Source organism: Seriola lalandi, unplaced genomic scaffold (genome assembly GCF_002814215.2).
Source record: "Seriola lalandi dorsalis isolate HSWRI2012SDOR001 ecotype SW California unplaced genomic scaffold, Sedor1 jcf7180002054692, whole genome shotgun sequence".
Lineage (NCBI taxonomy): Eukaryota > Metazoa > Chordata > Actinopteri > Carangiformes > Carangidae > Seriola > Seriola lalandi.
The window spans coordinates 2,784,029-2,794,673 of record NW_019525245.1 but is presented as its reverse complement, the minus strand read 5'-3'; the positions used below and the strand labels follow the sequence as shown (position 1 = coordinate 2,794,673).

General features: G+C 39.2%; 2 protein-coding genes across 4 annotated transcripts; one reads left to right on the top strand and one right to left on the bottom strand.

Annotated features, from left to right (window-relative positions):
- Nucleotides 1-579: 579 nt before the first annotated feature.
- Nucleotides 580-1,895, top strand: spcs1 (signal peptidase complex subunit 1). The gene is made up of 4 exons (XM_023423742.2): nt 580-753; nt 1,245-1,304; nt 1,395-1,481; nt 1,611-1,895. Exons 1-4 carry the CDS (start codon nt 595-597, stop codon nt 1,734-1,736), a joined length of 432 nt encoding a protein of 143 aa, XP_023279510.2. The 5' UTR covers nt 580-594; the 3' UTR covers nt 1,737-1,895.
- Nucleotides 1,896-2,031: 136 nt separating this feature from the next.
- Nucleotides 2,032-9,864, bottom strand: nek4 (NIMA-related kinase 4). 3 transcript variants are annotated; one of them, XM_023423740.2, is made up of 16 exons: nt 9,598-9,864; nt 8,538-8,804; nt 8,240-8,437; nt 8,050-8,157; nt 7,438-7,592; nt 7,038-7,182; nt 5,597-6,280; nt 5,454-5,504; nt 5,149-5,298; nt 4,741-4,905; nt 4,155-4,221; nt 3,855-3,967; nt 3,642-3,733; nt 3,338-3,555; nt 3,128-3,261; nt 2,032-2,706 (listed from the first exon to the last, which is right to left on the bottom strand). In XM_023423740.2, the coding sequence occupies exons 1-16, from the start codon at nt 9,685-9,687 to the stop codon at nt 2,608-2,610; spliced, it is 2,736 nt and encodes a 911-aa protein (XP_023279508.1). In that variant the 5' UTR covers nt 9,688-9,864; the 3' UTR covers nt 2,032-2,607. The 3 variants fall into 3 exon arrangements, with proteins under 3 accessions (XP_023279508.1, XP_087034734.1, XP_023279509.1); XM_087178608.1 differs by having other exon boundaries at nt 3,353-3,555; XM_023423741.2 differs by having other exon boundaries at nt 3,642-3,730.
- Nucleotides 9,865-10,645: the final 781 nt, after the last annotated feature.

Here is a 10,645-nt window from a genome sequence, read left to right as displayed (position 1 = left end):
TGTATCAGCTTGCTGACTTATAAGGACTGAGGCGATCCCTCAGATTGCGGCTGCACGGCTGCGTGGCGAAACGCATAAACGAGCCAATTTGCAAACCGGTGGCTTTTAACTGTGTGTTCATACGCTTAATACGCGTCGCTTCATTCGCTGTTTACAGCGCGGGTTTAGTCAGGTCTAAAAAGAAACCAGATAAGAAGGCAAAAGCAATTCACGCTACAGCCAAACTGCCAACTCAACATCAACAAGTTTATCCTCTATGACTGTTGTATGTAGTAATAGATGTCCAACCGTTTGCCTGATTGTAAAATTGCATCGACTTGCTGTTTCCAGCGTAGAAAAAATAATAAAGAGTTACATTTCATTATTTACATATGGTTTAATGACTGAGATACAAGGCAATAAGTGTATGCTTAGAACATAATAGCTAAAAGTAGCTTGACATACAGACAGGCAAGTAATTTAGGCAGTCAAAGCTTTTCACTAACAACAAACCAAATTTCTCAACCAAAGCTAGCACTTAACCCGATCCGTGTTATTTATACATCTGTGAACCTGCGCAGTTAACACAAGTTATAACACCCTGGGAGTACCCGGATGGGTCTTTCACAACACGACGTATCTTTTAGAGACCGGAAGTCAAACGGCTTCTGTTTCTTATTTGAGCCCGTTAGGTCCAAACTCACAAACAGGTCAATCTTCTGCATTCATTGTGCAAAGATGCTGTCTATATTCAAGTCCATCCCCACGCACATGGTAAGACGTAAATATATCATTTTATGTGGAGTTGTGTGTTTATGCTACCTGTGCGTAATTCATGCTTCCTATTAAGCTAATGCTAATCTGCCTAACGTTAGCAGGTGGATGCTGTAGTTACAATGGTAACAGTTGCTAGATAGCCTAGTATTTTATCATCCAAAACCAGCCAGCAAAGTGTTACAATTCAGCAAAGTCATATACCAAAATATACAATTTCTCTAACATGTCAGTAGCTGTTAGTCGCTGTCTGATATTTATGCGAATCTTCGTGAAACAGTGGAAGCTGTTTGTTAACGTAACATCATCTAATAACTTCTGTTATCATGAGTCTGATGTTGTCTGACCGACTGGTAAGATTTGCGTAACTACTTAAATGAAGCCATCAGGCAGCAATGCAGTTTCAACAGCTGTTCGTTGTGCACAGATAGACCCATTACACATGATGACTTGCACTGTACTGACCTGGTGTTTATCTTGTTGTGTTACAGGATTATAAAGGCCAGAAGCTGGCTGAACAGATTTTCCAGGGAATAATACTCATCTCAGCGGTAACTAACCATTCCAAACATCCCATAATAATGGTATCGTGTTTTTACCAGTAGTCGGTTCCGCTGACATCTTTTGCATGTTCTCTCCAGGTGATTGGATTCGTGTATGGTCTGATCATTGAACAGTTTGGGTGGACAGTATACATAGTTTTGGCTGGCTTTGCTGTGTCTTGTGTGGTAAGTTTTGCTTTGTGTTTTTCTCATTGTGCACTTGTCTGTTGACACAACACCACAGATTGTCATTGTATACCATGTCAAGACTTTATCAACATCATATAATGTTTTTGTTTCTCTCCTTGACCTTAGTTGACCCTGCCCCCATGGCCTATGTACAGAAAGAGTCCTCTGTCCTGGCAGCCAGTTGTACCAGAGACCAGTGGGGAGTCCAGCCAAAAACCTCAGGAAAGCCTCAAGAAGAAGAAGCACAAATAACTCAGAACTATGGCTGCCTAGTTGTTAATACACCTTTTTATATTGGGAATTATTTTTCTCATGGTTCACATCTGAAGCATTTAGAAAGAAATCTTTGTTACAGTGTTTATCAGTCAATAAGGAAAAACTTGTTCATCCAAATAAACATCTAATACGGTCTATGTTTTATAAATGGGATGTTTTCATTTGTATTTAGATTTTTTTTCCCCGTAGGATATACTGAACATTGTTATGGGTGCAAAGATGAATTTCTTTTTTTCTCCTTAACATCATGGAAAATAGGTGCAAAGAAAAATACATTTAGGATTTATTAGAAATAATTCAAAAGTTATTATCTACAATGCATCTACATTACATTATTTTGTGTATAAGAAAATACAACAGAGCAGCAGGAGTGAGATTATTGACAACTATTGAAATCCTGGCTTGCATTATAAATAAACAAATGAGTATCCAGTACAGCAAGTAGAAAGACATGGTGCTATAACATGGCAAATCATTGCATAGGACAATACAGGATTGATTTCAAACTCTGTGTTTGTAGTGGAATAAGTAGAACAATATTTACATGTCATTTTACATGTCTTTCCATGTGATCCACATGGAAATCCAATGACAAAACCTGCAATCAAATGAGATGCAAGTTGCATGCAAACAGGAGGAGGAAGGTGGCAATGCCACACAACCAAGGTTGTATTTAACAGGAGACAAATTTATCTTCATGAACAATATCAACTGATTTTCACTTTAGTACAAGTTTCAAAGTATCCTGATAGGCAAGAACTGTTAAAATGTCTCTTGTGTTTAAATTCTCACAGGTAGTGTCAAGAAAATGCAAATGTATATGATCCCCTATATACATGGTTCTTCCCTAAACCTTGAAGGCAATATCCTCAAAGAATTTCAGCTGCCTCACCATCACAGCATAAGTTTGGTACTTCTCATCCCCCATCTGGTCACGAAGGCACAGCTGCAACAAGAAAAAGGACACCAACTGCCATTAATTAGGAAACAAAGGGCACGTGAATTAACTGCTTGAGTTCTAGGCAAACTGGGTTTTGTTTGCACATGGGAGAACTATTAAAGGAAATGTTCAGTTAATGCACTTGTAACTTGTACAACTGGCCAATATCCTTATGACCTGGTATAGAAGTGTGCAATATATTTAACTTAGGGAAACTGTAATATCCCTAAGTATCTTCAAAGCACTGAGCACAGCAACAACAAACACATTAAACGGAGTGACCCATTGAACTGTTTGTAAACCAACAAACACATTGCCCAAGCTCCTATATGCAGTTACTCCTACTGACCACTTAATAATGTTACTGAAAGTTTTTTTTAGCAGTTTTAGCAGGTGGTATGACTTCTTTACTTCTTTAAAACCGTACTTCTCGCTTGGTGTCATCCTCTTCCTCCATGATTTCCAGGACTCTGTCCAGCAGCTTGACCCCCAGGCCCTTCACCACATCTGTTCTCAGGTGTTCTATGGCTCTCCTTATCTTGGCTGGACCAGATGTTGAGCCTTTAGGAGACACAGACTCGGTAAACACAAGGAATCTCCAGAATGACTGACTGATGACAACAGACTTTGATCTAACCTATTGGTATTTCACCAAGTGACAAGTTCTCTGCTTCCTCTTGAGCCTTCCCATGAAGCACCAAGGTGTCCCTGTACTTCCTGTTCAGTTTAAATTCTGGCAGTGCAGTAGAGCTAGATCTGCCTTTGTCCACCTCGCTGACACCATCTCCAACATCCATTCTCAAAGTTTGGGTCATCATGTGGACTAAATCCTGCATGTCACTGGATTCAGCCTTCCTGCAGATGATCCATAAATCATGGATTATACAGTAAGGTGACTATATCTGAATTGAGAAGAGCTGCACTTCATGTTATTTTCTCACCTCTCCCTGCAGTCTCCCTCTGAACGCTCTGTGGAACTTGTGGATGAGCTGCATTCATCGTCATCCGACCTTCGTTCCAGCAATTTATCCTGCTGTAATAAAACATATCCCACTGTTGTTACAGAATTTTGACACAGACTCCTGATTTAAATTCAATAACATTAACAGATTAGCCTCACATATTGGTAGACAATGAAAAAGGGGTATCTGTACCGTACTGTTGGCCTCAGCAATAGAGTCTGAAACAGATCTGCTTATTGGGACATTGTAGTGCTCAGCATTGGTGGAAGTGACATCATAAGATGCCCTTCTTACAGCACCAACACCTGGGAAAAGAGCATAAAAGTAATCAAGGAAAATATATCAACAGTTCAAGGTTCAACAGTATGTAAAGCAAGTACATTTTCTTGAATTACAGTTTTTTTCCATTGTTTTATTCAAACCACTTACTGTTTTTTTCTTCTAGGTCTTACTATAAAGTTCTGGTTTCAGTTCGGAAAAGACAGTAAGTACCTGGTTGACTGGTACTCTCTTGGGACTGCCTCAGTCTCCTTCTCTCTCTGGCAGACAGAGGACGATCCTGAAAATAAAATTGACCCACTTGATGAATGGCAAGAACAGGCCACTACCAAATCATTAATCAAGAGCTGAATAAAATGTACAAAAAATATTGGGATTCTATTTAACTTTCAATATAAAATTACAAAGGCACTGACCAAGAAAAAAACTTTAATGATAAGAAATATAGCGCAAATAATAGTGAAAAGATGTGCATCCAAAGGATGAGTAACCAGCAGCAGTTTTAAAGTAGCATTGTGTACAAAGTGGCTGGTGCTGAAGGTAAGCCTGCATGTGTGCATGGGTATATGTTTCCATAAAAAGTTATTTTGGCTGGTGCTGTTGGACATGTAGGGGGTGGAATGGGTGAGTTACAGTCCTGAACTTTGAGGCTGAGGGGAGAGAGTACAGCATCCTGAGAGCCCGACTGATAAAAGTGTTATCTAGTCTGATGGAGCAGATTCATTCAAAAAGTATGTCTTAAATGGGCAATATGGTTATCATTATAACAGTATGTGAGTGGAGGAGCACTCAGTCTCACCTGTGGCAGTGGTAACAATCCCTCTTTACAGGAACTAGCTGATGTGGAAGTTGCAACCACACCAGTTTTCTTGCTCTCTGTGCTCCTCCTGTTCCTCTTCCTCCCCTCCATGGCTCTGCTCTCAATAGGAGGTGGAGGTAAAGGTCTAGGAGGAGCCAACTTGGACTAAAAGAAGACAAAAAAGATGATGCAAGACTAACTGAATTAACCTCTATGAATCTGAAAGAACATAAAACTGAGATTTTCTAGTAAAATAAAAAAAAAATCTTTGATACTTTTCTGATTTTGTTATGTTATCATAATAATAAAGGTAATATTACATTATATAATTATATGACTAAAATGCTGTTAGCCCCACAAGTCCCGAATTACAGCAACCTAACATTAACTAACTGTATTGAGCTTTACCTTGTCCTGATCCCCATGTGTCCATCTTATGTCCCTTGCTCTGTTCTGCTGTGATATAGATGGTTCTGATGAAAATTGTGGGGTAGTTTGACATGAAACGATCAGACCTCGCTTACTGAGCGGTAACGAAGTTTCCACCTGATCAGGCTCCTAAACAAACACAATTAAACTTTTTTTCCACTATGGCAAAAATCCATAATCCATAAAAACATAATGCACTTTGTTTCATTGGGTGTTAGCAGTGGTACATGCATCTTGTGGGCTTTATCACTTCACAGAATAAGTGCTAGAATTTTAATTCTTACTTGCGTTGGAGGGACCGGCTCTAACAGCTTTTCAGTAGATTCTAAGACTTCCTACAAAGAAATAAATTAACACACATAAAAATGGTAAAGAACACTTAATGAATGAACAGCAAATGTATCACTCAGTTGTTATTATCACTTACTTGGATGTCTGAGGTATATAGTTGTTGTATTGGCGCTCCCTTGAGAAGGGTAACAGTGTCATTTTTATTGTCCATATTCACTTCCACAACCACTCCGATATTTTCTATATTAGATTTGTATGCAGATCTCCTCTCAGGGGCAGAAAAAGCAGCCACTTTCTGTTCTTCTGGCTTTGGTGTCTGCATGTTAGCCTCTTGAAGTAACTCCATGGTATCATCTTTGTCATCCACATCTGACATCTGCTTCTCCCCTAAGACAGAAAATGTATCCCCTGGGTTTGGCGTGGCCTGTGGTTGAATGTCTAGCAATCCATTGGGTGCCCTTCTCTCGTCTCCTCCCCTACTGCCAACACCTGATACAGCCTTCAGAGGGGGCTTAACCGGAGAAGGAGGGGGAGAAGGATCTGGTTTCCCTCTTCCCTTGCTGTCTTTGTGCACACTGTGAGTCACATGTTCATTACCTGCGCACTGGTGTGACACAACTGACTGGGGCCTCTGCACCTGCAACAGCTCCTCATCCTCCTTTAGTTGGATATCAATATTGATGTTGCTCACAGTTGCTAGGGACACAAGGCTGCATTTGAGAGCATCAGGTGAAGAGGGTTTGGGTGGTGGAGGTGTTTGGACTGGAGTGCAGTCGGTGTTGCCATTCCAAACCTTATGCTGTTGTGGTTTCTCTTCTTTCTGAGGATGAAAGGGAAAAACACAAACCATAATAAACAATGATGATTCTCTGCCTCACATGAGAACGGAGGAGGCTTGGGTAAACAACAGTATAGTAATCAGAGCAAACCACAGGACTGCTTTTGACATCCTATTACTTTGATGACCAGGATAAATCTACACATCCATACTGAGAATAAACACACATTAATGGCACTTACTTAGAATTGGTCATATTGATTATTAATATATTCTATTGATTCTGTGTCATAATAAAAGACTGTAAAAAGTGTTTACAAAATGCTTTTGAATCCAATTACACTTGTTTGCAGCTTTACTACTCTAGGGAGAAAAATTGTATCAGTGATAATGTTTCTACCACAGAACAGAAACAACTGCTTACTGTAACCAAGTAAGAATAATGTATTTGAGAAAGCAAAAAGAAACGTCAGTTAATTAAAAATCCGAATCAGATTCATTAAGCATTGCCAATTATAAATTACATTGTTGAAGTTTGGCTAATGCATTACTGCTGATGACAGCCAAGTGGCTAATAAATACTGTCTACATTTTTGCAAAATACGTAATAGTCATTGCTGAATATAACAAAAAATGCATGTATGTCACTATTGGTCTAATGTATAGCAAATAAAATAAAATAATACATTTCAATAGGTGAATACGCAGAAATAACAAGTTGTAAAATAATAATAGTGGCTAAACTAAGACTTGAGAATTTTCAGTATAAAATTAGCCTTGCTATTCATCAGTCACTCACTCGTTTCACCCTGGCAAGAGGTTCAGGCTGAGGACTTGGAGGCAGCCTCTCGGGTTTTGGCTGAGGTGACACCACAGACGAGGCATTGTTGGCTCTACAATCACCACTGCCACTCACAGCTTTCTTTCTTGACTTGGCAGTTTTTCTAGTGTTAAAAAACAAAACAAACACAAGCATCTAAGCTAACAGCTCAAATCTGTTTTCCAATAGATGAAGCACCAAAAGGAGTGGATGGAGATAAATATGATAGAAAATGATTCCAGTTAAAGTACACAGACAAAGAAAATGAAAAGAAAAAGAAAAAATCATTTGGTAAAGTTTTCGCATTAAAATTATTATTTATTTAAAACTATTTAAATAAATTAATAATAAAGAGATGTTTGCTGTCAGTGACACCTACTCTTTAGTGGCCTCAAGGAACATAGCAATTTGTCTTTTGATGTAGGGCTGCCGGAGGATAAGTTTGACATCAGGCCTGTCTTCAGGTCTCTTACAAAGCATGCTCTTGATCAAATCTCCCAGCTGGGGATCATATCTACTGGGCATCTGTGGCAGCTGATGACATAAGAGTGCAAAAATTGTATGAATTATTTTCAATCTGCCTTCCTGTAATGTGTCTAATAATACAGTATATAGATGATGAGATAATGAAAGTTCAGAAAAACAACATGTTGGACAATAATCAAGTATTAAAATCCTGGACAAGCTGACTAAAGTTACCAGTATTTCCCACATTTATTACTTGGAGCAGGAACACACCTACGTTCAACCGCAGCCTAAAAATGTCACTGTCCTCTGCTGACATGCTCACAAGCTGATCAACAAACCTCAGATTCATAAAACTAACTATATTATATAGATGTGTACAAAAAGAGTGATTTCCTTTCAACAGAAAAGCAGACATAATTTGTTGAAAAAAGAATGGACTGTGTAACTAATTACAGTTAAAACTAGACCTGAATTGCATACTTGATAAAATTAAAAAATACATTTTTAAAGAGATGAATCCCACCTTTCCTTCTACAATGCGATAAACCAGTGAGTTCATGTCCCTGGCGTTGAAGGCATGTTTAAGTGTGGACATTTCATACACACAGCAACCCAGGGCCCATACATCTGACTAGAGAAAAAATATCATCATTAGTAAAGCAGTTCTCATCCAGAAATAAAGTACACACATTAAGAGCAGATAACCGAAATACCTTGTGGTTATAAGGTTTATTGGAGAAGAGCTCAGGACTCATGTAGTAAGGGGTCCCTATGAGTGTGCTAGCCATATCATTCTGGTTCTCCAATACTCGTGCAATGCCAAGGTCCCCAACTTTGATGATATTGGTTTTTGTCAGGAAGATGTTCTGTGTTTTAAGGTCCCGGTGAAGAATGTTCCGCTCATGTAGGTACTGGAAAGCAAAATGACTTTAAACATGCTGTACTCATGTAAAGAAAAAATCGTGTCTGACTTCAGGTGGACCTCACTTTCAATATTGCAATATACTGCACCTGGAGTGCCATGGCGATCTGGACAAACCACTCCACCACCTGTCTCTCAGGTAAGAGTTCCCCCTTCTGCTGTTTAAGTCTGTGATAGAGGTCACCACCTTCACAGAAACCCATCACAATGTACAGCTGGCGGTCATCTCCTTCCCAAGACTCCCTGTATGTCACAATGTTGGGATGTCGCAGCTGGGACAGAAGCTGCGCCTCCTGCTCTGCAGCGCGTCGCTCCCGCTTAGAAGAGGTGGTTAAATTCAGCTTCTTTATGACATACTGAAACAGAAGCAAAACGTATACTCACTCACAGAGTTGGAAATTGGGAAACTATTCAATCTTTGATATTCTTTACTTGTGAACATGAAAAATCCAGAAACCAAAACACAAGGAAGAAAACATGTAAAGTCGCCAACCAGATGGCAGTGAACCGAACTCAGATTTAATCACATAAACATAATTATATTGTATTATTTCAAAAAGAGCTAATGACTGATAGAGAGCAGGGGTTTACAAATATTGTTATTGTTGGTGATCCACACATGAATGAATACATTTCTAAAGCCATTAAACGCTGAAATAGACACACTTCAACGAATAATTTTAGGTCTTTTAGGGCTTAATTTACCTTGAAACTTGATAACAGTCACCGTGACGGTCACTACTATTAATTGCAGATACAGTTTCACAGGTTAAATTAAATAGTTCCTCAAACCCTTCAGGAGTTTTTGAGTAACACTGCAGGCAAAAAAACAACTTCTGTCAACTGTCAAAGTGTTACTGCCCTACAATAAACTACATATATTATCTTTATTAACCGTGACCGTGTTACGTTATGTCTGAACATTATTAACTGCGCTTTATAAATCTCAAACATGATATACAAGAGCGTAAACAAATCTGTGAGGTTTTAGCCGACTTTAGCTAACTTTAAGCTAGCTCTTTGTAGCATCAAGCCTGAGCGTTTTAAAATGTAAAGCGACATCAAAAGCATTTGTGAATAACGTTAGATGTTGCATATTTTAACTGCTGTGGCTTGTGTTGAACTCCATACAAGCTTCTCGTTTCTCACCTGTTTTCGGTCGGATTTGTGTTTCACCAGGTTCACCTCACCATAGCTCCCTTTCCCAACGACTCTGATGAAGATATAATTATTCATCATTCTTCAAAACTCGTCATAACGCGACTTGAAACGCTGAAAACGTTATATGACACTCCCCGAGAGATTAACGGTGTTGTTGCGTCTCATATTCCAGCTGTGAAGACGAAATAAACATATGAAATGTGTTTTGAAAACTTGGCGCTAGCTGAGTGGCAGCGGTGAGATTTTGAAAACGCAGGAAATCAGCAGCAGTCGATAGCTTTTCGTCACTAGGCAACTGGCGGCTCAGCGCCGACGATGACGATGAGAGGGTCCAGCTGGACCAAAACACAGCTGCTTCTACAGCACAGCGCCACCCAGCGTCCGTACCCACACACCGGAGCAGCTTTACTACAGGGACATTCTGAAGCAGATTGATTAAGAGACTCTGATGTAATTAATGATCAACCATGTAGCTAGACTAGCATGGGGGCAAGAAATGTAATTTATAGTCTTATATAGGTGGGTCACAGCAGAACTGGATTCTTCAGAAATGCTCATCTTACTTGGGAAATTTAAAAACGTAGACGTTACAAAACCCTGCGTACCCGGAATGGTACAATGCCAAATTGCTGTATTTAGTAAAGGGTGGGAGTAAAAGGCCTGGTTGTAATAATAACACTGTTGTAATTATTTTTTAATAATACCTCGAACTGCTACACATGTACTCTTCCCTCTATGATATGTCAGTAATATCTACCATGAAAAGGATCTCAAGTAAGTCTTAAGTACATGAACAGGAGGAAAAAAGCAAGTGGCCACCGCAAACATCGCTTTGAGTACCACAGACACACTACCCCTTCAATCATATAACATGTTATAATAACATATAAATATTTTAACGTATTTACTCTCATAAAATAATGTTGGCCACTTAGTGTCAGTAGAGTCAGTTTGTCACGTATCCCATTAGGTCTGACGAAAAATGCACCTGAATTGATGCACAACACCCATGACTTTACCACTAAACTGATTTCAA

Bases quoted from the DNA above. Each gene is read 5' to 3' on its own strand.
- spcs1 (XM_023423742.2), top strand. From the start codon at position 595: ATGGGTCTTTCACAACACGACGTATCTTTTAGAGACCGGAAGTCAAAC. The intron at 754-1,244 runs GTAAGACGTAAA...GTTGTGTTACAG, and splicing joins AGTCCATCCCCACGCACATG to GATTATAAAGGCCAGAAGCT. The intron at 1,305-1,394 runs GTAACTAACCAT...TGTTCTCTCCAG, and splicing joins GAATAATACTCATCTCAGCG to GTGATTGGATTCGTGTATGG.
- nek4 (XM_023423740.2), bottom strand. From the start codon at position 9,687: ATGATGAATAATTATATCTTCATCAGAGTCGTTGGGAAAGGGAGCTAT. The intron at 8,158-8,239 runs GTATTTCGGTTA...TTTTTTCTCTAG, and splicing joins ATAAACCTTATAACCACAAG to TCAGATGTATGGGCCCTGGG. The intron at 4,906-5,148 runs GTAAAGCTCAAT...GTCTTCTTTTAG, and splicing joins CACATGGGGATCAGGACAAG to TCCAAGTTGGCTCCTCCTAG.